The sequence below is a fragment of the Coturnix japonica genome, chromosome 15, assembly GCF_001577835.2.
Source record: "Coturnix japonica isolate 7356 chromosome 15, Coturnix japonica 2.1, whole genome shotgun sequence".
Lineage (NCBI taxonomy): Eukaryota > Metazoa > Chordata > Aves > Galliformes > Phasianidae > Coturnix > Coturnix japonica.
Genome location: NC_029530.1, coordinates 4,268,286 through 4,290,966, shown reverse-complemented (window position 1 = coordinate 4,290,966; position 22,681 = coordinate 4,268,286). Strand labels below are relative to the sequence as shown.

At 40.6% G+C, this 22,681-nt stretch overlaps 1 protein-coding gene across 4 annotated transcripts in view; it reads right to left on the bottom strand.

The window, feature by feature from the left end:
* Positions 1-3,992: 3,992 nt before the first annotated feature.
* The window catches only part of SBNO1 (strawberry notch homolog 1), a 28,004-nt gene continuing 9,315 nt past the window's right edge, over positions 3,993-22,681 (bottom strand). For all 4 annotated transcript variants that reach the window (XM_015877809.2, XM_015877807.2, XM_015877811.2 and 1 more), the window contains 28 exons: positions 22,302-22,402; positions 21,524-21,620; positions 20,379-20,539; positions 19,636-19,769; positions 19,434-19,524; positions 18,380-18,541; positions 17,422-17,557; positions 17,238-17,343; positions 15,914-16,067; positions 14,658-14,840; positions 14,331-14,428; positions 13,633-13,784; positions 12,908-13,105; positions 12,445-12,615; positions 12,189-12,358; positions 11,289-11,420; positions 10,027-10,162; positions 9,520-9,632; positions 9,348-9,419; positions 8,769-8,868; positions 8,191-8,265; positions 7,772-7,918; positions 7,602-7,696; positions 7,287-7,379; positions 6,758-6,895; positions 6,374-6,450; positions 6,040-6,233; positions 3,993-5,419 (listed from right to left, as the gene is read on the bottom strand). In XM_015877809.2, the coding sequence (XP_015733295.1) occupies positions 5,277-5,419; positions 6,040-6,233; positions 6,374-6,450; positions 6,758-6,895; positions 7,287-7,379; positions 7,602-7,696; positions 7,772-7,918; positions 8,191-8,265; positions 8,769-8,868; positions 9,348-9,419; positions 9,520-9,632; positions 10,027-10,162; positions 11,289-11,420; positions 12,189-12,358; positions 12,445-12,615; positions 12,908-13,105; positions 13,633-13,784; positions 14,331-14,428; positions 14,658-14,840; positions 15,914-16,067; positions 17,238-17,343; positions 17,422-17,557; positions 18,380-18,541; positions 19,434-19,524; positions 19,636-19,769; positions 20,379-20,539; positions 21,524-21,620; positions 22,302-22,402 (3,629 nt within the window). In that variant the 3' untranslated portion in view covers positions 3,993-5,276. The remainder of the gene's footprint in view (positions 5,420-6,039; positions 6,234-6,373; positions 6,451-6,757; positions 6,896-7,286; positions 7,380-7,601; positions 7,697-7,771; positions 7,919-8,190; positions 8,266-8,768; positions 8,869-9,347; positions 9,420-9,519; positions 9,633-10,026; positions 10,163-11,288; positions 11,421-12,188; positions 12,359-12,444; positions 12,616-12,907; positions 13,106-13,632; positions 13,785-14,330; positions 14,429-14,657; positions 14,841-15,913; positions 16,068-17,237; positions 17,344-17,421; positions 17,558-18,379; positions 18,542-19,433; positions 19,525-19,635; positions 19,770-20,378; positions 20,540-21,523; positions 21,621-22,301; positions 22,403-22,681) is intronic.

Below are 22,681 nucleotides of genomic sequence, written 5' to 3'. Positions count from 1 at the left end.
TTTTCCTCCTACTCCTGCGTCCTTTGTCTGGCTGCCAAGAGGAGCAGCCCTGCCAGGCTGACAGCTGCTCAGCATCGCCGCGCGGGTGCTGCCCTGTGGGCCGGGGAGCCGCTTCCAGGCTCATTCCATCTTCGAGGGGGATGCTCTGCTTTGGAAATGGCGTGCACAGGAAGGAGGAAAAAAAACAGCACCTGTAAAGGTGTCAGAAGGGACTGGAAACGTTTAAGAGAAGGCGGCCTTTGTGCTTCTCTGGCTTTACCTTAGAGACAGTGTGAGGAGCGAGCCTGCTCTATCCTGCTCTGGCCGGAGCTCTCCCTGGAGGAGCACAGATTGGCAACAAGAAGTTTCCAAGCCCTCAGCCACAAAAGCACAGGCCTGGAATCTCTGTAATGAGTGTTTCCCTCTTTGCCTTTTGCCAAGGAGAACAAGGACCAGGCACCAATATCAAAACCCACCAGATTCCAATGAAAACCAGCAAAGAAAAATAAGAACAGCAAGCAAATCCTTTTGCTGGTTACAAACAGCAGTAAAGCTGCAGAGGCGCAGTCCTACAAGCCCTGCCATGCAGCGTCCTGCTGCCACCCACAGGGACCGGTCCCGCAGTGCCCGCATCTCCCTTCCAGATGGACGAGCGCTTCGCCCTGCCCGATGCCTTCGGTTTCCCTGCCAGGACCCTGCGGGCCGGGCTCCTGCTCCCCTCCCATCGCTGTTCCTTGCAGGCCGTGCCAAGGCGGGCAGCCCGGGGCGCACTCAGCCGGCTGTGCTGCTCTGCCTCGGTGCGGCTGCGGGCCCTGGAGGGATCACCCCGCCCTTTGGCTGGGGCAGACGGGCTGGGAGCTCTGCTTTCATCCAGGGCTGTCTGCAAGATCTCCTGAACCTGGAGTGGAAGAATCCTCGGCACAGCTGTGTGCTGCCTCACCTAACGTGCTTCCTACACGCTGCTGTGTCCAACACCCACATGCCCTGATGAGCAGCAAGTGGCTCCTGCAACGTGTGCAGAACCGTGTTGTTCACTGGAAGGATGCATTGGGGTTAAGGCTTTTGGCTTTTGTGACCTCACAGAATGCCGTCCAAGTAGAAAATGAGTGTCACCAGACTGCTAAAACAATTGGGAAGCACAAACCCTTCTGTTCTTGTGGCCTCGTTACAGTATTGACCTTAAAGCCTGAAGAGAGTATCCCTGATTATTTTGTTATTGGTCACTGGAGCAAAGGAAGTAGAGGAGAAAGTGGAAGCAAAGCCCAGGGATGGAAAATGGAAATGACTGTGAGGAAAGGAATGTGGAGCTTCACAACGACAAGGGGGGAGAGGGGAGCAGAGGGGGAAGAAAGGAGAAGGAAGAAAACCAAGGTAAATGGCTGCAGAGCTGTTGCAGGTTCTCAGAGCATGGCCTGAGCAGCACAGAGATGGGCTGCAGCCTCCCAGCAAACCTCAGACAGCTTCTGTTAGGATCTGTAACACCACTGTGCTCTCAGTGCAGAACCCCATAACGCTGCCTGACACTGCCTGCAGACCCTTCTTCTCCCCATACAAAAGGAGGTTGCAGAGGAGCACAGATGCTGCGTGCTTTCCCTACCGGCTGCCTGCCAGCCCAGCAACAGCCACACACACCAACCCAGCCAGGCTCTAAGTGCACACAGAGCAGGAAGGGCAATCCTGAATGTGAGGGATTTACAGCCCTGGCAGACACTCATCACAGGAGATAGAGCTGTCTGTAACTTAAGTAGTGCAGGCAGAGACTGGGACAGCAGACAGGGATCCAGCACAGCGTGGCTGAGGCAGGAGTCCAGCACAGAGGCCCTGGAGTCTTGTCCACCGTCCTGCTGCTGCTGCCTAGAGGGGAAGCCAGGGTTTCCTTCCTGGGGGGTAATTAAATTGCTTGCACCCTGCTTTATGACTGAGCCACTCTGGCTCAGCTGATCTAGATCTATGCTTTGTGCCCTGCAATTCATTGCAAATTTAGCAGGAGCTGTTAGTTCTCTCAGCTTATAAACGTGTTACAGGACATCAAGGAAGCAACAAATACACCACACCTGGGATTTCGGGGGTAGATGCCCTCAGCTCACCAGCTCTCTGGCCTTTTAAGGTGTCATTTCTTTGGACATAGGAAAGATAAACTCTCCTCCTGTTTGTTAAGGTTACTGCAGTTAACATTCAAAGACTCCACTGAATCTACTTCTACTAGCAGGACAGGCAGTGTAATTAACCCATCTCCACCCTTGCTGCCAACATCATACTGACCACAGAAAGCATTGGAAGCATTTAGTTGCTCGTTGCAGCCGGATGGTTCTCCTCCAGTCAATGCACTTTGTGAACCACTTCACTCTGGAAACCACCGCACAGACACATCCCAGCGTGAGGAAAAGGGGGAAGGCACAGCCCCTGTGACATCACAACACCTGCAATGGAGGCAGACAGCCCGTGGAAGCTGCTGATACGCTGCATGCATTGCAGAGCACACAGACTGCATGGGTGGCAAGGTGAGTAAAGTAAGAATCCAGCTTAGGAAGGTCACAAAGAAAGAAACACACAAGGAAACTATTATTCATGAATTCGGTAGCCTCTAACACCTCTATATACATACATACTCCTTATATGCACATACAGGCTGTGATAGGATCTGAATGCAACAGAAGAACACAAAAATCCGTCGATAATTCACAGGTTGCAGAGTTTCTTCATTTACAGAGCAAGTGCTACACAGCAGGTAAGTCCTGCAGTCCTGAGGGCTGTTTTGCCTACAGACCATACACCAACTGGAAGAAACTAAAAACCCATCGTGCAAAGGGCTTCCAGTGGGTTGTAACTGCATTGTGCTGCATCGGACATTCTAAATACAAACCTAAGCCAGCATTGGGTATTAAGCAGTCAAGGGGAGTTCAAAATGTGATGCAGGTGAACAGATGGAGTGTTGTCAGTACAGATAATATCTGTGTAGTATCAGCCCAACTCAACCACCAAAGCTAACGCAGTGGGCTGAGAAGAGCACTTAGGAGCTGAAGCGTATTTAAATAACCCCTAGTTGTAAGAATTGCCCTTTCATAGAGTTGTGCTGTTTGGGTTGCAGAGGACCTTTAAAAGATCCTAATAAACCCCATCCTGGAGCAGGGACACATCGGGCATCTACCACTCCATCTTACTGAGCACTAATCAGACAGAAGTGCTGTTTCACCACCTGAAAAGATCCAAGTTCCCTCACCGAGTGCAGTCCATGCACTCAGCCTGCTGCTCCCAGCACTTTGCTTTGCTGTCTGTTGCAATAGTAACCTGCCAACATACTTAGAAATCCCACAACTTCTGGAGCAGATGCCAGACACAGAGCAGTGGGTCCATAACACACAAACATCCTCCCCCACTCCCTGGCTGTGGTTTAGTTTCCCAATACATAATCAGCTCCTACTGATATCAAAGCATTCAGGCAAGCTTCCCTTCACCAGCAGAGGATTAGAAAATCCCAGCCCAGGACACACCCACCACCTGCATTACACACAGCTCACCAAAGCAGCAGGTGCTACAGCCATAGGCTGCGTCCTGATCTGCATGTTCAGCTTGCTACAAGCACACACAGGAGAAACACCCCTCGACCATTTCAGATCTGAGCAAAGCCAGCTGACAGCCTCCCTGTCTTCACACACATGCACCATTAGTGCACCAAGGTGTCAGCACCAACAGCGTTAACAGAGCTCAGAGCAAGCCCATCCATTTAAGGAGCTGAAGTTACGGCGCCTCTAGTCCCACCTCGCACACTGCGACACTCAGTCCTGGCTCCCCACACGCTTCCAGAAGTGACACCTGAGGATGAACTGCTGCTCAGTGGGGAGGCCATCAATTCAAATCTGCTTCAACATTTAAATAACGAGGCAAGAAGGAAACCAGAGCAGGAAGCAGAGCCTGGTTAAAGCAGGTCGGAACAGGCCAGGTCCTGTCATATCCCGGCTGCACAGCCCTGCTGGTGTTTGTGGAACACGGCGACTGTCTAAACAAGGCTCCACTTCTTGTTAGTACAATAACTTTTATTTGACATCTACAAGATCGTTATCTTGTAGTTTTTTTGGACAGGTTTATACAATCTCAATTTTTCAATAGTGCAACCTGTGCAAGCAAGAAATGACAAACATTGTCCTTCACTTTCTTATAAACATCTACTATTATAGGCAAAACAAAACTTACCCATATTATAGATAAGTGACTATTCACATTTGTACATTACAATTTCTTTTTAAACAGCTCCAGATAAACTCTACAATGTCTTACAACATATTAAACAGTATTCAAGTTACTGGGTAACAGAAACAGCACATACAGCGGAACCCTTAAGTGTTTCCCATTCTCTAATTTACAGCTCAAGTAAGGTTTCATCTTACAAGTGACAAATTAAATTACATTAATGAAGTAAAAAATATAAGATTGTATGCGAGATGGAAGTGAATTTGCACTTAAGTTTCCATAACCACCTCGGATTAAGGAAATGCTTCAATTGAAGGAAAAACAGGCGTCCAGCCTTCTTCGCAGTACACATTAGGAATACCATTAATACATTAAAAATGAACTAATTTTAATTTAAGATGTTTTTTCTGTATCACAAAAAGAACATGTTGTAGACTCAAATATATAACCCCCAGGAGAGAACCAGAAAAAAAATGCAACACCTGGGTATAAACACTATAAAAATGCAATAAGAACCAATGCTGTACAACTAAGATTGTGTTTCTCTCTGAACTCCTGTCTTGCGTGTTTATCCTGTCCATGCCCGTTTCCAAAGACATGCACTGTCAAACAGAAACTGGGAAGGAACCTGAATGCATGATGTGCAACCTCTGGGTTTCATGCTTTTATAAACTTAGAAATCGAAGAGAAAAACCTCAATATATATTTTCTATATATATACTCAATACATGCATTCAAGGATATCTCCCACAGCAATGGCATCGATGCACTGCGTTAAACCCTGAGCACTGTATGACAAGATAAAAATAAAGCCTGCTTGGGGACTTTCAAGCACTTCCAAACAAATTGTGGTTTGTAGCTTAAAAGGCCAAAAGAAAGAGCAAACAGGAAGCACTACAGAGAGCATAAGGAAAGACAGATGCACCACCATAAACAACTGCTGGCTTTCAGTTCTACCAACCTTTCTAGATCTCTTTATTCCCAAAGTATTTGAGAGCACACAACTGAACTGAAAAAGTTATATTTCTTTGGAATCTGTCCCTGATTTTGTGATATGCTTTTACAGCCTTTTCTTCAAACACCAAAGTCAACACCTGTACTTTGTCCTCTTATGCGTTGTTGAAGTTGGTGATGCTTTGCGGGTGATGCTGCTGCCATATCTGCTGCTGTTGGACTGCAAGCTGTTGAGACTGGTCTGATGTTGACAGGAGGTTGACGAGGGGCGACACGCAATTTGCAGGAATGATCAAGCCTGAAAACAACAAGAGAGGAGTTTCTCCACAAGCTTCCACACAAGGTGCAGCTCACTGACACTTCAGGCTGATTTGACGCCATCTTTTAATTCATGCAACACTCGGTGTCTGTTTCTAATGTCAAACCCAATCAAGCACAGCCACAAGTTTTGGGTCTAAGAAGAGGTTTATCTTCAGAAGCCACCAGATCCTAGAGGCCTTAAATCAGCAGAACTAAGCTGTCACTTTATTCTTAGGTTACCGGCTATGCACAAAACAGAAATCACCTACATCTGCTTTTCTTGTCTCACAGAACTTACAAACAGCACAAAAGTTTGGACATGAAACAGGCAGCTTCAATGTCTTACCAAACTGGCACCGGAGTAGGAGCTCTCATGACTTTTACACCTCAAGAGAAGTCTCTCTTAAAAAACAAGGCTACTTAAATCCTCTAGGGAACCTGTACCATGAGACCTCTCAAGAGGCTTGGTGATAAGAAATCAACATACTGATCTCAGCCTCATTCTGAGCAACTGGTTTCACAAACTCAAAAGCTCACGACCATTTTAAGGGCTAACAGAGTCTGTTACAACTCCCTTCCACCTCGGAGTGGAAATAAAGGAGCAGACAAACCACTTACCTACGATCCTCTGCCCGTCTTCAGTTCTTAGACGAACTATCTGCATTTTCACATTGGTACCACTCACAGAGGCTAGAACGCCTTCTACTTTTGTCCAGACGCTCAATACTGAACCACACAAGACATAGTAAGTTCGACAGCGGAGTCCCACTTCACAAACTAATCCCAAGCCTGCCTTCTTACAATTGCCTCTCCTAGAGGAGAGAGAGGGGAAAAAAAGAAGCACACCTTTAAGTTCCACAAAGAGAAGCTCGGTTATAACCATAGTGATAAGTCAGTTCAGGTAAATAATTCAAGCTGAAGAAAGCATCTCTATGTGCATGCAAATACTAACCAGTAAGCATGTGTGCAGGTGTCTGCGGATGAGTTGTACTGCTCTAACCAGTGTGGCAGAGCGTCTTCAGAAGGTACCTGGTAAAGTAATGCAGAATGGAATATTAAAGATTAGCAAATAGAAAACATCAAGAGTTGGAAATAAAACCAACAAAGCCTTCTCCTTCCTAGCCCTGAGAAAAAGCTCACTTGATATCACCACAACACAGCTCATATTCAGAAAGCTTAGGACAGAGCAATACAGGAGCATACAGATACACTTGCTAAGTCCCAGAACACACCATGCTACAGAAAAAGTGATCCACATCAAATTTGAAAGTTACATGCAAAGAAAAAATACTTGCATTCCTTCCCCCCATTGAGACTAGCATCACTTAATGGTTACCTTCTTGTATTTCTTTTTCAGGTCTGCACAGGTTTCTAGTTTGAGTTGTTTCCCAGTATTTGGTCTGTATACCAAAAAAAGCTTCTTTTTTGGATTCACTTCTTTCACTAGAATAGCTGTTTTCTTGTTATTTCTTATCTGGAAAAACACAAATAAAAACCAAGAGCTCTGTAAGTGTCAACACGCTGACAGCACCCACCTTAAGTGATTTCCTATTGTGTTTCTGCAGAGTCCATCTGCATGCACACATGCAATAACAAAACCATTAATAAGGACACCATTCACCTTATAGAGAGAGCACCTGCTTTCACTTAGGCTCACAGCCTACAAGCAGATACCCAGGAGCAATTAAAAGTGAGTGCTTCATACTTAGAGTTGGAAATAAAACCAACATTCATCTCGACTGAACATTCCTCAAAACTGAACAGCAGTTGATTCAAACATCATTATCCACAGATGACAGCTTACCTGGTTAGCCCCAAAACACACCTTGCAGAACACACTCATAGGCAAGAGCAAAGAATCTTACCTGCAGCGATAAATAGAACCCATCATCTGGACCTGTCTGCTCTGCCCAGATTTTAGTTGCTTCATCCCAAGACATTCCTCTCTCCACACTGATCTAGAAGAAAACCACACAGGTATTTGAAATGAAAGAGGCTTCAGAACAATTAATGACATGTCAACTGAAGAACCACAAATCCTAATAACACCCAGTGAAAGGTGTGGGACTTCCTTCCCCCTTCTCCACTCAGTGGAAGTTTAGCAGATTTTAAGTGTTTCATGAGCTTACAGGCAAGCAAATATTATTCAATCATACAAACAAGGAAAACAAATCACTTACTGTGTATAGTTCTACATGTCCAGAGGTAGAATATCCAGGAGTTAAAAACTTCTTCACATCTGCTTTCCTTACTTTCTCATCTCCAGAGCCCAAATCTTCAAAGGAAAGAACTCAGTTACTCCTCTTTTCTTTTCTTACATATAAGAACAGTGAGATATTGAGCAACTCACCTAAGATGCCCATATCGTATCTTCCATTCTTCTTCGCATTCTGAATAACTGCATTTAACGTGTCAGAGAAGTACTGGAATAAAGCATTCTGCTGATGTACTTCCATACCCAGAATTCTATTCAGAAATTTTCCTATGTTGTTATAATCTTTAAAAGAAACAAAGAAATACATCAGGTCAAAGATGAAGCTTTATGAGAACAAGCATTCAAGCAGCATTCACGGTATCTGGAAAGGATGGCTTATATCCATTCTTTCAGAAATGAAACATTCCCAAGGTCTTTGAAGAAGTGTTTCTTTCTTGGTGGCTTTTTAAGACAGCTACATCTTTGGTTTTGCTGTTAGGAATCCACTGTCACAACATACAAGTGGACAAATAACTTTTGGGGATGCTTTACAGCAACTCTGAGAGCATGAATACCTTTATCGAGCGTTAGAATTCCAGATCTGTCTTCCACGTTTATCAGCCCCACACCAATCAATCCTTGACGAACATCTAGGAAAAAGATCAAAGTCGCTTTGCCAACTGAAAATACATCAATGGCAAAACAGCTTATCAACCTTGTTTCAAGATCCAGTTTTAACTGACAATCTCAAATACAACCCTTGAAATTGCTAAATACATTGATAAGCAATACAGGAAACACAGACAGGGAAAACTACTAATGGGCACTATATGTGAACCCATGGGAGAACAAGATACAGTAACTTACTTTTACCATTATCTCTTGTAAACGAGCTATACATTACATAATACTCTGGCCAAACTGGTACAGAACAACAAGCTTTGTACTTGTATTTGCACAAGTGCTCTCATGCATTTCCCTTCTTGAACTTCAACATTCAGCTGAGTACATAGGTTCTCATAGGATGTTATTTCTATCTGGCCCAGCTTTTCAGTTTAAACAGCACTATTTTCTAGCTCTAAAATTACTAGCACTTTCTGCACACCGAAGAATGAGAAAAGACAAGCAATTTCATCCAGTGGATTACAATTACCTTTGAAGAAGTCTCCAGGAAAATCAGGAGGTGGTGAGACCATCGGGCTGTCTAAATTCACAATGGATTTCATAACAATCTCTAAAGCATTCCTGCCATACTACAGAAGAGAAAGAAAGTTGCTCCGTGATCGAGTGTTTGTGTCTCCGCTCCAAGCACACAAGGGGCAAACAAGTATGTTTGATTTACAACAAAACATTCCTCTGCTGTTTAACCATACTGAGGAGAACTGCTTAATAGCATCTCAGTTATAAATTATACTACGTGACCAGCCCAATGTTCATTTTTAATTACAACTGCCAAATCAATTTTTTTTTAATGGTAATTGCAAGGACATACGTCATTTACTTAATACTTGAGTTATTAGCGAATGCAGAGGGGTAATTTGCACACATTTGTGCTTCATGCCATTCTACAAATAGAATAGACTCTCTGGCTGTCTTGAAAAGAAGGCCCCCTCCCATCAGAAAGTACAGCAGTTAAAGTAAAACAGAACAGGAGACAGAAGAGATCCTCCCTCAACATGTCACCTGCAGAACGGGCACCACAGTATGAGCTCAAACAAAACAGAACCATTACCTTATTGTCAAAATTGAATCTGCTGAGGTCTCGAGTTTCTGTAGCCCGTCTGTCACCATGGGTAAGGGCTCCCTGTTAAGACACATCTTTGTGATTAGAACAAATTAAAGAAACAATAATCTAAGCTGTATTTTCCTCAAATGAAGGATCGCATTCCTTGAAGCAACCTTACCAGGCTTTCCAGTCTTTTTGCAACTATAGATGCAAATCTCTGCTCTCCAGCCAACTCCGAAATTAGGAACACGTACTCCGGAGCAGTCACTTGGTTGGATCTATGAGTTCTTCCTGGATAGTTAAATACAAGAACGTATGAGAAAACAAATTCCACTTCAATTAACATTTCTAATAAACTATGAATTGCATAAAGAAAACAGCCAGAACTTAATCCTGCTGAAAATTACTTTTTGCTGTAATCCAGCCAACAGTTCACAAACTAGAGCTGTGGTAACTTCATGAAGAGACGCGATACACACAAAGCGGGGATGCTGCATAAACTTGCTCACTAGAGTTCTATCAAAGCTTTTGAAACTATTAGCTATGACTGTACATAAAAGTGATTCTGCCCCAGGTAAAGGAGACTGGATCCTTAAAAGGCTACTTCAAACTTCACAGGAACGAGCAGCAAGTTTACTCAGCATTACTGAACTGGCCAAAAGGAAAAGATACAAAAGTTATTTACCAAACTGCTGTATTGCTCTGTCTGCACTCCATGGCAACTCCAGAGTCATGTGAACTCTCCGCCTCTGGTTCTTAGCTCTACGGTCTGCTTGCAATGAGATACCAGAGCTGGCAGCCTCTGAGATTATGGCAATGTTCTTTCAATTAAGAAAAAAAAAAATATTCAGCAAAAAGAAATCCCAAATTGAGGTTCAGTTTCTAAGAAAAATTCAGTTTTGGATTCTATTCCAGACTCATTAGAAGCAATTGTCATTTGTTCTTTATATCTTGAGAAGGTGAGAAAAAGCACTGTTCTCTGTCATAGATAGAAATAGTAGCAAGGTTTTCTATAGCTTATTTATTTAAATAAGTGTTTTTCCACTTCAACAACATCCTTCCATGCAAACGGGCAGCAGGTTGCAGCCCTGCCATTCCACAGGGGATGTTTCCCTGTATGTCACAAGGAAAAAGGAGGGGACAGAGGGAGCCTTGTTCTGACAGCAACACACAAAAAATACAAAAAGTTGGGGCTAATACCATAAAAGGAACTGCATACGGCTGTTCTGCTATTTCCATTTACCTTGAAAGGATGTAAATGTTTGGACCGCGTGGAAGTCACTTACAGGAACATAAATAGTTCTCCCTCAGTGTAGGAACAGACCACACAACAGCTATGTTTATTTCATTTGCCCTCTGGTGGTAGCACACACAAATGAACTGGACAGCATGGATTTTTTTCTCCTCTCCTTACTTCATTAGCTTAAATCCTGTATTATTCCAGTCTTTATTTTAGAGTGTGAGATAAAGGCTGAAAACTACCACTCAGTATCACTACTCAATGCAGGTTAAGGTAAACAGCCTCCATCCTTTCATCCTAACCTCTTACTGAACATTTTTCACATAAAGCCAGTCTGTGCTTTTTTCCCCTCTCTTTCTCAACTGTTTTCTCTTGTTAGCAGAAGAACACAGTAATCCAGATAAAGGAGTCTGGAAGACACAAAGCTTGCTTGCTTTTAAACATACACAGTTTCACAAGACGGGTTTAAGGGTGCTAACATCTTGATTGGTACATGGTCTGATCTGTGGAGAATGCTGTACCACACACCTGTACCACACACTTGATGGGACTACTCAATATACTGGTTTGAAAAACAGAATAGTAAATGCTTTCTAGCTGATGCTCGTAGCACTTAAAATCACTGTGAGATAACGGACACAGACAAGCTGTGGCTCTATGTGGCTGATTCATCTGGCAAGTTCTTCTAAATCGTATTTAAGAGCTACCTTATCTCCATCCATGAACCTCTGCTTTTCTGTGATGTTCAGAATTTCAACAGGCACATCAAGTTCAGATCTTGACTCGTAAGATATGCTGCCATCATCGTTGCTCACTACTCTCCCTTTGCGGCCTGTCATCTTTGAAAACAAGAAGTGAACAGAAGCTCATTAGGGCAATACCAAAACTAAATCATGACCAAAACCTTCAAGCAATGCTGTTACTTATTCACATACGTATCTTAAAACACATTAATTCAGAAATCTACCACAAGAACTTGGATTATTTTTTAGTCTATGGCATTAACTGACACATGGAACACTTACTCAGAGGTGGTTCAAGGAAATATCAAATACAACATTTCTGTAGAAATGCAGTATTATACTACTACCCACAAGGGATTTCTATTAGTCATCAAATAATTCCATAGGCTACTCCTTAAGTTACATATTGAGTTGGAGAGGCTACTGCCTGTTACAAGAAAGAAAAGCTGTCAAGTCGTAAGAGTTTACTATTTCATTCTTGAAACAAGGAGCTGGAGACATACATGCTTAGAACTCCAGACTTCGAGAGTACTAAGAAAATGAACTAAAATGGTAGCTGAGACTTTCCATGATTTTAACAGCATCTTGTAAATCAGTGATGTATTCCTACTTGATAGAGACAGGTAGCTGAGAGTTTTTCCTCCAATTCTGGAGAAAAAACACATGATCAGACTTTCCACAAATAAACCTTTTGCGTTCTTAATGTTTACCACCTTAGAAGATGAGCTAAAGCTGTTCCATCTCTCATGCCCAAGCTTCAAACCAACAACTTTAACATACTTCAGTTGTAATCCTGAAGAATGACAGTAATTTACAGCTGTAGCAGAAAGAACATCAAATCTCTGACTGTGAACATCAACCTACCTCTGCAACATTTTCAGGACCACCCAGCTCATCTATAAGCTCATCCAGTGTATTTGGTGGAAGGTCTTCAGCCAGCTTTTCCAGTTTATCAAGCAGTTCTTTCTTCATTTGTTGGGCCCTTTCAACAGCATCTTGACTTGTTACAAAGCTGCTGTTTGTGTTACTGTTTGCTGAAATACAGAAGGATTCACAACTTAAAATTTCACTGCTTATTTGCAAAATAAAAATCAATCTGCCCCAATGAATTTATTCTTACCTGATGTGTTGGTACTAGAAGTGGTGGTGCCAACAGTGGAAGTAAAACAGCTAGGTCGTTTTGAGCCAAGACCAGAAGCTAATAAGGCACTTTGAATAGAATCAGGATCTATACTTTTCTTCTTTTTCTTCTCTTTTACTTTTTTATGCTCTTTTCTAATTAACCACGGATCTAGGATTAAATGAAATGGTTTCAAACTGTTAACAAGCATTTACCAAAAATCCTTCATTTCCCTGGTAAAAAACAATGTTCTCTTTACAAAAAGGGATGTATAAAGTCTGCAATTTAGTGTGTAAAATCTGCATGAAGAGATGAGACAACACTTGAACTCCCATCTCAGAATTAAACTACACACTTATCATTATGTCATATTTTAGCTCAATGAAGCACTGAAGACAGACTTTATACACTCGCTTTTCCAAACTACAGTTACTTTCTTGATGAACTACACAAACCACCTTACCATCCTCATCATCCTCACTGGATTCATCTCTGAACGGGTTGAAGTCATCGTCATCTCCAGAACTGAGAAACCTGGAGCTCTCATTGTCACTTTCTTCATTGTCTGAAACATCAGACTCGCTTTCACTCTCATCAGAGCTGCTACCTGCAAGGCCGCCTGTCTTACGAGCCTTTTTGGCTTCTCTGCTTACTTCTTCACCTAATTCCATCACCACCACCAAAGGACAGAAAGAAAAAGTTAGTTCAGGCTACTTAATCTATTTCTGAGGTTTGTTTTTTTCACAACCACATGCAAATTAGAAAAAAAACACTGAAATGGTTCTATTTCTAGAAGCTGAAAGCCTTTCAGTAGGATCTCTCCCCCAGCACTTTTATTATCAATGTTTTTTTAGTACAAGTACCACCAGAAAGTGTACCAGGCTTGATTTTAGCCACAAGACAAACGAAGCAATTATTTTCTTGACTGCATCAAGTGATCTGATGAGCAATTTACCTTGGGATACAACTCCATAGTAGATCAGCCCAGATTCTGAGCAAAGTGATAACTAGAATTTATAGAATTCTAACATTGTTTCTTCAGTAGTTTTAAAACTACTGGTAATAAACTCTTTCATGACAACTGCTACAGATATTTACATCCCCATATTTTTCCCCTAAAGTACACTTCCTGGTAGCTCTAAAACCACTATTTTCATTATGGTATTAGTGTAGAAAGAGAAGTATTACCTTTCCGTTTCTTTATTTTGTTCTCCTTACAAGGGCTGTCTCTGGGTGAATTGTTGTTGCTTTGAGCAGTCAAGTCAATTCCCAACAAGCTAAACAGCTTCTTCCTGTCAGGAGCTGGAAAGTGCTTTTCAATAAGAGACTGGAATACTCCTCTGTTTAAGGAAAAAAAAACTTCAGTCAAATCTGTGTTTATTTGAAACAAAAACCCTTTAAGTAACACTTCAGTAGCTTGCCTGACTTCCACAAACAATTATTCCTTGTGAATGCTACTACAGAAGCACTCTGTATAATTATCACCCATATCACAGTATTTGTCACCCTCTAAAAAGTAGTGATATGATACTCTAACCTGTTAAGTTTCATTTTGGTATATAGTATTACTGTCACTGACATTTTCTTATTGCCTAATTTAATCCGACATTAAAACTCCAGATCTTCAGCAATGTTGCCTCAGGGCTGGATTCTGCTCATCTGAGCAAAGACTGTGTGTAACCATGGCATGTATTTCACAGGTCTATTCTCCCTTCTACTTGGAGTAGAACAGCACCAGCAGTTCCACATGGAAGCACCATTCTGCATGATGATGGCAGAACTAGGAACTAATCAACAGCTCACTGCAGCACACACGCAGCTTTTACTACACACATTACATTGCATTCAGGTTTGTTTTTTAAACCACAATTCTGACCAAATCTTACTTTGCTGTAGAAACAAAGTCATTCAGTTCACCACCACCTTCCTCCAAAGCTTCTAATGTCCTCGCTTCTCCTGTTGACTGCAGGCCAATAACAACACACTGAAGGACAAATGAATACAAGGTACAGTTACCAAGATGACTATGCTGATTTTGCCCCATTTTATGCTCATTCAATAGCTTCAATGCCAGAACACATTTAGAACTACCACACACTTGGAAATATTTCTTATAAACAAGAAAATCAGTAGCTTCATATTTTACAAAAATATTATTTAAATATATAATATATTATTTAATTATATTTAGATGTAAGTTTTGATCAACTTACTTTCCCATTCTTGATTTCTTCCCGAGCAAGCTGCACCACCCTCTTCACTTTAGATGCTATGCAAAGGTACTTGAAAAACCTCTGATGAGCAGACCAGAACTGACCCCACATGGATTTCTTCATTCGTTGTTCTGCATCGATAAGATCTGCTGCTTGTTGGAACCTCTCTCTAGCACTGACCCACTGAAGAAGAGAATGTTAATTGCTTTATGTGTCACATTTCAAGGCTACATTGCTATGCTCTTCACTAGCCAAATAAAGGCAAGCAAAGTTTAAAGTTACAATACTATGGGACTGCAAGTCAAGGAAATACCTCATACATCAAACAAAACTCAGAAAAAAGAAAGCAGTCATGGCTTCATAAATTCAAAACATAATTACTCATAATGAAAAGTAGGTATATATACGCTACTGCCAATGCAAATACATAGCATTTTCTAATTATCCAGTTTCTACATTAACACATTCAGGCTAAGAAAGCAAAGAGAACTGTCTATAATTAAGTATAAATGAGATTCAAAAGAGAAAACCACTGCACTTTCACTTCTGCAATGTTTTACTATAACCTAAAACTTGCCTAAGACAAGAATTTAAGAATGTAAGACTTCTACATGCAAATAAGCAAAGCTCTGGATATGAATCTAATGACTTTTGAACAACCCTCGTAAAGTAAAATGCTGTTTTGAAGTTCGTGTCATACCTGTCAAAGATTAAAATTAATTACTGTAGCTATGCAACATGAATACTGAGTCACGCATAAGCACTTGTTCAGCAGGTAAAGGCCCTGTTCATTTTAATCTATGTCCAAGGGATAATTAAGTTGTGTCAGGAAGTTTGGGCTTCATCTCAGGAAAAAGGTGTTCAGTGAGATGATGGCAAAGCAGGAACAAACAACCCAGGGAGGCCACCATAGACCTAAGCTCTTGATCTCTTGATGTCCCTTCCAATCCCTGTGATTCTGTGATGCTTATGTATCCTTTACAACTAAGGATATTCTATTCTTCTCAATTTTTCCCTAGTACCATAGTGATATTGGAAGATGCACCCAAAACTACAGCTTTTATGACTCCAAACAAGAATCAGCAACTTCTGTTCAAGTCTTAAATGGAGAAATCTTGACAGCAAGATAAGACAAGCAGATGCCATTCCTGTATTTCAACAGCACTACGTTTTATTTCAGGAGCATTAAGATTTAACTCAAGTAGTTCAGAACTCAGAAGTCAAGACATGAAGCAAGTTTAAGAAGTCTTTCTTACCAGTTTCACAGATTTATTGTACATTTTAACATATTCCTGGGAGAGCAGAACTTCATCAATTTTGAAGGTTACACCTGAAAAGCTCAACTGTCTTGCTATGTACATCCCTCTCAGTTTCATATCCATAGCAACTATCTCCATGGCACCAACACCTCTAAAATAAACAAATCAAGTCCATATTAGAAGTCCACTTTCAAGAACAATGGTTTGTTAAAAAGAAAACAAAAACACCCTCATGCTTCACAAATAAACAGCACATTTACAGATGTGGAGGTTTAGAAGAAGTCAATAGGTGTTTAACTAAACAGTACTAATTAGAGGGTCTGTCCTCTGCATAAAATGAGATCCCTACCTCTTGAGTATATGTACTCCAGTAATTATAAACATTCAGTTGTTTTCCCCCCCATGCATTAGGAGATGTCAAATACTAAATCCTAAGTGGATAATGAGGTTGGCCCAAACATGGAACAAAATATTGTATTGCAGTTTTATACACATCAGAGAGGATTTAAAATACATATAAAACCATATTAAGTTCCTGAGATTTACACTGGTAGAAAAACACTAAAGTTCTGTTTAACAGAAACACACCTTCAGCAATACCTCCCTGGGAACACAGAACTCAATTGCAAAGCTCACCTATTCACAGGCTTGGACCTGTAACTTCTTTAATGCTTATCTGATATTTATTCCATAAAAACAAAGACTACATTTGCACAGTCTAGAAAAACCACGCATCATGTAGATGGTAAGAAAGAAGATGCACATAAAACCCTATTGTAACATTCCAAAGTGTTTTTAGAATATTCACTTAACTGAAGAACACAGCAGTAGCATTATTTCCCAACCTCTCTCACATTTACTTACTTATTTTTATCATGTTGTGAAATACGTAGTACCTTTCAACAACATACATAACACTTGTCTGGTTTCTTGTGCTAGAAACCAAAAGAACAAGACTAGTCCTTGCCTAAACTGAGCATTTAAACACTGGAGGGCTTCTGCACACAGTGAGACTGGCTGTAATGCAAACACCCTGTACACAGTGTTTTAATAATCAATAGCAAAACATTCTCTCCTCTATGCCAACCACAATTCTAGAGGTCTATTTCCTTAACCAGTTTCTGAAGTCTCAATGTTCAGTGAGGGGAAATGTCCATCATTTACCACATCAGTTGGAATTTTGCTGGATTTAGAAGCCAGAGGCAGAAAGTCCTTCGTGTGAAAGGATGAGTTTGTAGAGAATTACATGAGTGACAACAAAGGAACTGGAAAGCACATTCAGTGACAAACGTGTTCTCACTATAGCTCTTCAAAATATTACCTTCTTTCAACAGCCTGAATGAAATCACTGAATTCCCTAAATGGAGTCCCTTCACCCCATATTCCAAGACGGTTCATATACGCCATATTTCTTGGCTCAGACGCACCTAGGAGAACAACATCATTTGTTAACAGCACCAGTGAAACCATACAAAGACATTTAATGCACACTAGATGGTACGTACCTGTGGCACTGGCATAAACAACCCGAGCTTTTGGAAGTTTATTTTGAAGTTCCAATACAGCCAGACCTGTTTTAGTTGGTTTTGATGAACCAACAGGACAGAGATTCTTGGCTTTATGACACTCATCAAATACTATCTGTGAACTATGATTAAGGAAAAGCTTCTTGTCGTTTTGAATTGAACATTAAAAGAAGAAAACAAGAAAAAAAACCTACAAATTAGAGATAGGTTACAACAGTAAACTTTAGGACACCAGTCACATTTTTTCAAGTAAAACTCAGGAAAATAAAACAACCATTTCACTGGTATTAAATAAGTCAGTTACACATGCTTTTCAGAACTGAATTCATTAAAATGTCAAAAACACTCCTAAAAATGACTTAATATCCTGGAGAGAGGCACAGTGCAAACTTAAGTACTGTTTTACCTATTCTGTAGAAAAAGCAGAAGTTAATCTCTGGTACAACAGCTGTATCACAATAACGTATGGTAATAGATTGGCCATGCAAGTCTACTGTTTAAGCACATAAATTTGTTACAGACACAATGAAAGAACAATACCTAGAAGCACCAGCAAATAAAAATACGGGACTGTCTGTTGTATGGGAAACTGTTGATCACAGTCTGAACCTCTGATTAACCATCTGAGGCAAACGATGAGTCAGCTGTGAGAGCACAGGTGAAGGTAATTCAGCTGTGCCACTGGAAGAGGTGGAGTTTGGTTCCATCTCTCCTACATCTCATTTAAGGGCTGACCACCACCAAAGGCAGAATCTCTTTTGAGATTGCTCCTGTGTGGAGTTTTACAATGAGCCTTCACATTGGTGAGTATTTATCATTTACCCCCTTCCTATTTCATAACCTGTTTGTACAGTTATAAAGTTGATGGATAACTGTAACTGTACAGATGCACACTTAAGTAACAGTTTGGTTACAATCAACTCCAGATAAAGGATACAACTCCATCAAAATCTTCACCACACCAGTGAAGCAGCTGCTTTAATCTGGTCTTGTATTTACCACCAGACTGACTTTCACCAATAAGAGAAGAGTATGTGGCAAAAATGACCCCCTTCTTCACGCTTCCGTTATGCTTAGAAGAAATCTTCCCGTACTTGAACTGCAATAGAGATAGATAAATTATTTGAGAGGTTCCTTCTCAGAGCCATCTGCCTTATCACTGAGATGTGCTGGTGACCTTATCTGTATACTTGGAACTCCCGGGCCCCTGCCTCATGCTTAAGGCACACCTCCCTAAGGGGAATTTTGCTAAGAGGTTATACAGCAATTTCCAACACCATGCACTTGAAGACTAGATTTGAGGCCTCAAAGATTAACATCTATGTTCTTCAAGTACACGGCTTCCTTAAATACAACTAACTTTTGTTGTTGTCTGAATGCCTTACAGCCATTTAATGTATTCACAGCCACTACTGTAAGTGGCAATTTCCAGAAGCTTTACCGCATTTCTAGAAACTACGACTTCACAGACCAAGAATATTAACTTGAAAGGAAATTTAAGTTCAATGAGCTCAAACCGTAACCACATTTCACCTTTTATCTAAGCAGCTAATCCTAAGCAGACAGCATAGAAATAACTTTACATTCTACTGCCACTTTAATACATTACTAAGAAGTTCTATTATTCAGTCATACACAAAAGTGTGCTACACATAAAATGCACATTGAGGAGTAAAAAAAAGTGCTGAGGTCTAGAAGATTTAAGGATGATCTCAACTACTAGGAAACGTTCTCCTACCAGTGTCAGCAGCGGTTTGAAGAACAATGCTTAAAAATAACACATGCTAAGACTTAATCCTACAAGGGCCCTATTTACATGATTAACTTGAAGTACTGCATGGATCTTCGTAAGAAAGTGGCCTGTCAAACAAGACCTAGGCAGTAGTTTTATTAAAATGAGTACATTCTTGCAACAGTTAACACACACAGCTTGTCACACAGGCGTACCTAAAGTTTTGCCTTAGCTGTACATAGAAAAAAAGTTTCCACACCTTGTTTAGTGAATGAACCAGAATGTTTTTTGCTCCAATATCTCTCAAATCTCTTTCAGCGTCGTATTTCAGATCATTTGACACGCTAAACCTGAAAATAGAGAAAAAGCATTTACTGTAAGTTCCAGTAGAAGCTCAAATGTCACACTTTAAGTACTACAGACACTGTAGTGTCTGCTCTAAGAAATTCATATACACTTACCAGACGGCTCTTTTTCTGCCTAACAAGTAATTTTCATAGATTATCCCAGCTATGGTCCTTCCTTTTCCTACACCAGCACCATCACCTATCAAGAATCCAGCTCTGTCTCCATTGGGAAGGAATGTTTCATGTTGCTGTAGGACAAAGAACAGGAACTTGTATTCATTCTCCAGAATGTATCACTATACATTGTCATAAACAAACCTAAACTGTATCCCCCATAATTTTTCTCTTTGCCGGACTAAGGAATCTCAGGCAAAAAAGACTCTTTTTAGATGCAACTTATCCCTATGATCTTCCTATGTCCACTAACCTTCACTTCCTTCCTGACATGCAGAGAGCTGCAGGCACAACATAATCATGTGAGTCTACTGAGATTTTAATTTAGCAGCAAAATAACACCCCATCTTCTTCTCGATACCTCTCCCAAAGACATCAAACATCACTGGGTTTCTTAATTAGGGCTGCTGCAACCCATTAAGTTATTTATTATTAAAATTCTTTTTTGTAAGTTGTAAGACATTTTGAGATCTGCTTTGTGGAAGTTGATTACACAGTGTTTTCATAGGTGTATTACCTCATGTTCATCTGCAGCAAAGCTCACCTGCCACCTTTTAATGCACCTTAAAGCCCTGAGCTTCTATTATCTTCTCACTATAAAACTGACATAGCTGCACTTGTTAGATAGCTATCTTCCTGAACTCCATGGTAGTTTTTAAGCTGTATCTATCTGTCTAGCATACCTGGGCTGCATAAGTGATTGCTTCAAGCTGCAAAGCTGACAACCAGCCATTATCAATGGTTTCTTCTGATATCGATGTCTGGTACCACACATCAGGAGGTGTCACACTGGACAACGAACTGGTTTCCACGACTGGGTCAGGATGACGCAGACCAATTTTTACTGGTTGGGAAAGTAATGGGAGGAAGGGAAAGAGGGAAAGGTGAGAAAATCCAGCACAGGTTATTATATTTACTAAAATAAACTGCAGTTGTCCACTGCAAAGGTTTAACTTCACAAACATTTCATTGCTTGCTTAAAATTGAGAGTTTAACTTCCATATGCATGTATTTGATATCAGAGAGAAACTGCCCTGAACCTTGCCTCTCAACCCCCCAAGAAGAGGCAACTCAAGATGCCAGAATCACAAAAGCAACATTCTCCTATTTATATAGTGCTGTTTATTAGTAGCATGAAAGGAGAAAAAGATTTAGAGCAGACATAGTTTAATTGCTGACAGATCTAATCTGTGACTAAAAAACAATGTTTAATAATTAACTACAAACTTTGTGGAATGTTTTCCTTCTGCTTTGCTTCTATGGTTTTATAGAACAAGGTAATTAGGAAGTAAAATCACACCTTTTTTTAATCACTAATGACAATAAAGAGGGGGAAAAAGGAGGAAACATCCTTTACAGCTGTTAATGGCACTCTCCTTTTTAAGGAAAAAAGCCCATTCTGGAAGATAAGCAGGGAATAACATGGGCAGAAAATGCTTAAGGTAAATTTCACTCCTAAAAACTCAAAATGCATTTTTAAGTGTAGCAGTGAACACTTACTCCTTTTACAAGGTAATTTTTTTTCCACTGAAGAAGAAAGCTTAACACAGGTTAAAAACAAATCAAAACATTTCGGTTCAGCTGCATTTCTGAAACAGGCATTTCTGAAAGAATTCTCTTCCTATTAAAAAACAATGCCGTGCACTTTCAAAACTGAGCACTATGTAAAAAAAGCCTAGAGGAAAAAAACACCCTAAACTATATTCCTTTTTTTATTCAATCCGGTTTAAATCCTATGGGAATATTAGCATATGCTATTTACTCTGCCATAGTTATTACAGCTTTCAACAGTTCAGCTTTTTTGATACAGCCAAGATGTAGGTCATACATTTTATTGGCATATACTCTGCATAAGTTTCTGCGTGGCCCATTTCTTCCTCATCTTCTTCCTCAGGTTCCTCTTCCTCTTTAACAGCTGGAACTTTCTAGAATAGAGAAATACCCGCATTAGAGTATTCTGTTTTTACTGTCATCTTAATCTAGGAAAATTCTAAAGTACGCTCTCAACCACAATTCGAAATCCTTTGCAATTATTAACTCTAATGTTTAATATTACAAAATTCACCCAAACAACCTTCCGTAGGCCAGTCACTGAGCTGTTATCACAAAGCAGCCTGATTCTAGTTACCAGTGAAGATGCTGAAGCTCAAGAGTTCACAGCACCTGAATATTTTAGCTACAATTTGTGAACACTGAATGATATTGTTTACTATCCTCAATCAAACCACCCAAACAATCAGCCATGCTGGAGTCTTCTAGCTTCCCCATTGCTAGTTACACAAATGGGGATATTTTAAATCAAAACATCTTAAAACAGAGCAACTCTAAGTTTATCAACTTGAACCAGAACACAATCTTTCCTGCTTGTTAAATCAGATACTTGAAGCTATCATTTAGTACACTAGTTGTCAGCTCTACACAGCTGTTAGCTTTAGTCATCCAATCAAGTACTCTTCTAGCAGAGAAACTAACCTTTAGAGGCAACAGATGCACTCAGTACAGTTCTACCACACAAAAGGCATGTATGAGTAACCACCAGAACCAGTCACACTTGGCTGTGGCCAATAAAATACTCATTTGGCACATTAACTATTTGTATTACTTACCATAGTAGGTGAAAAACTTCTCATTTTAACATCATTTATCCATATTCTCGCTACCTCTTTTGTAGACGCCTCCTTCTTCACGGCACCATTGCTTAGATCAGCTAACAGAAAACAAACAGAAACAGCTGTGTTCAACCAGAATAGCCCACAAATGTTTTGCATCTGACTGCAAAACTTCTTCCCTAGCTCATTAATAGAGAAGGATGCTACCAGCCAGTAGGACACAGATGCTTCAAAACACAAGTAATGTTTCTGTCAGAACAAAAAATGCCCCTGAGCACACAAGGAGTTAAATCCTACTGCTACTTAAAGAAACTTCCCATGCAATACCACATCTGACAGGTGCGTATTAGTGTCAAAATAAGAAGAGACCTTCACCA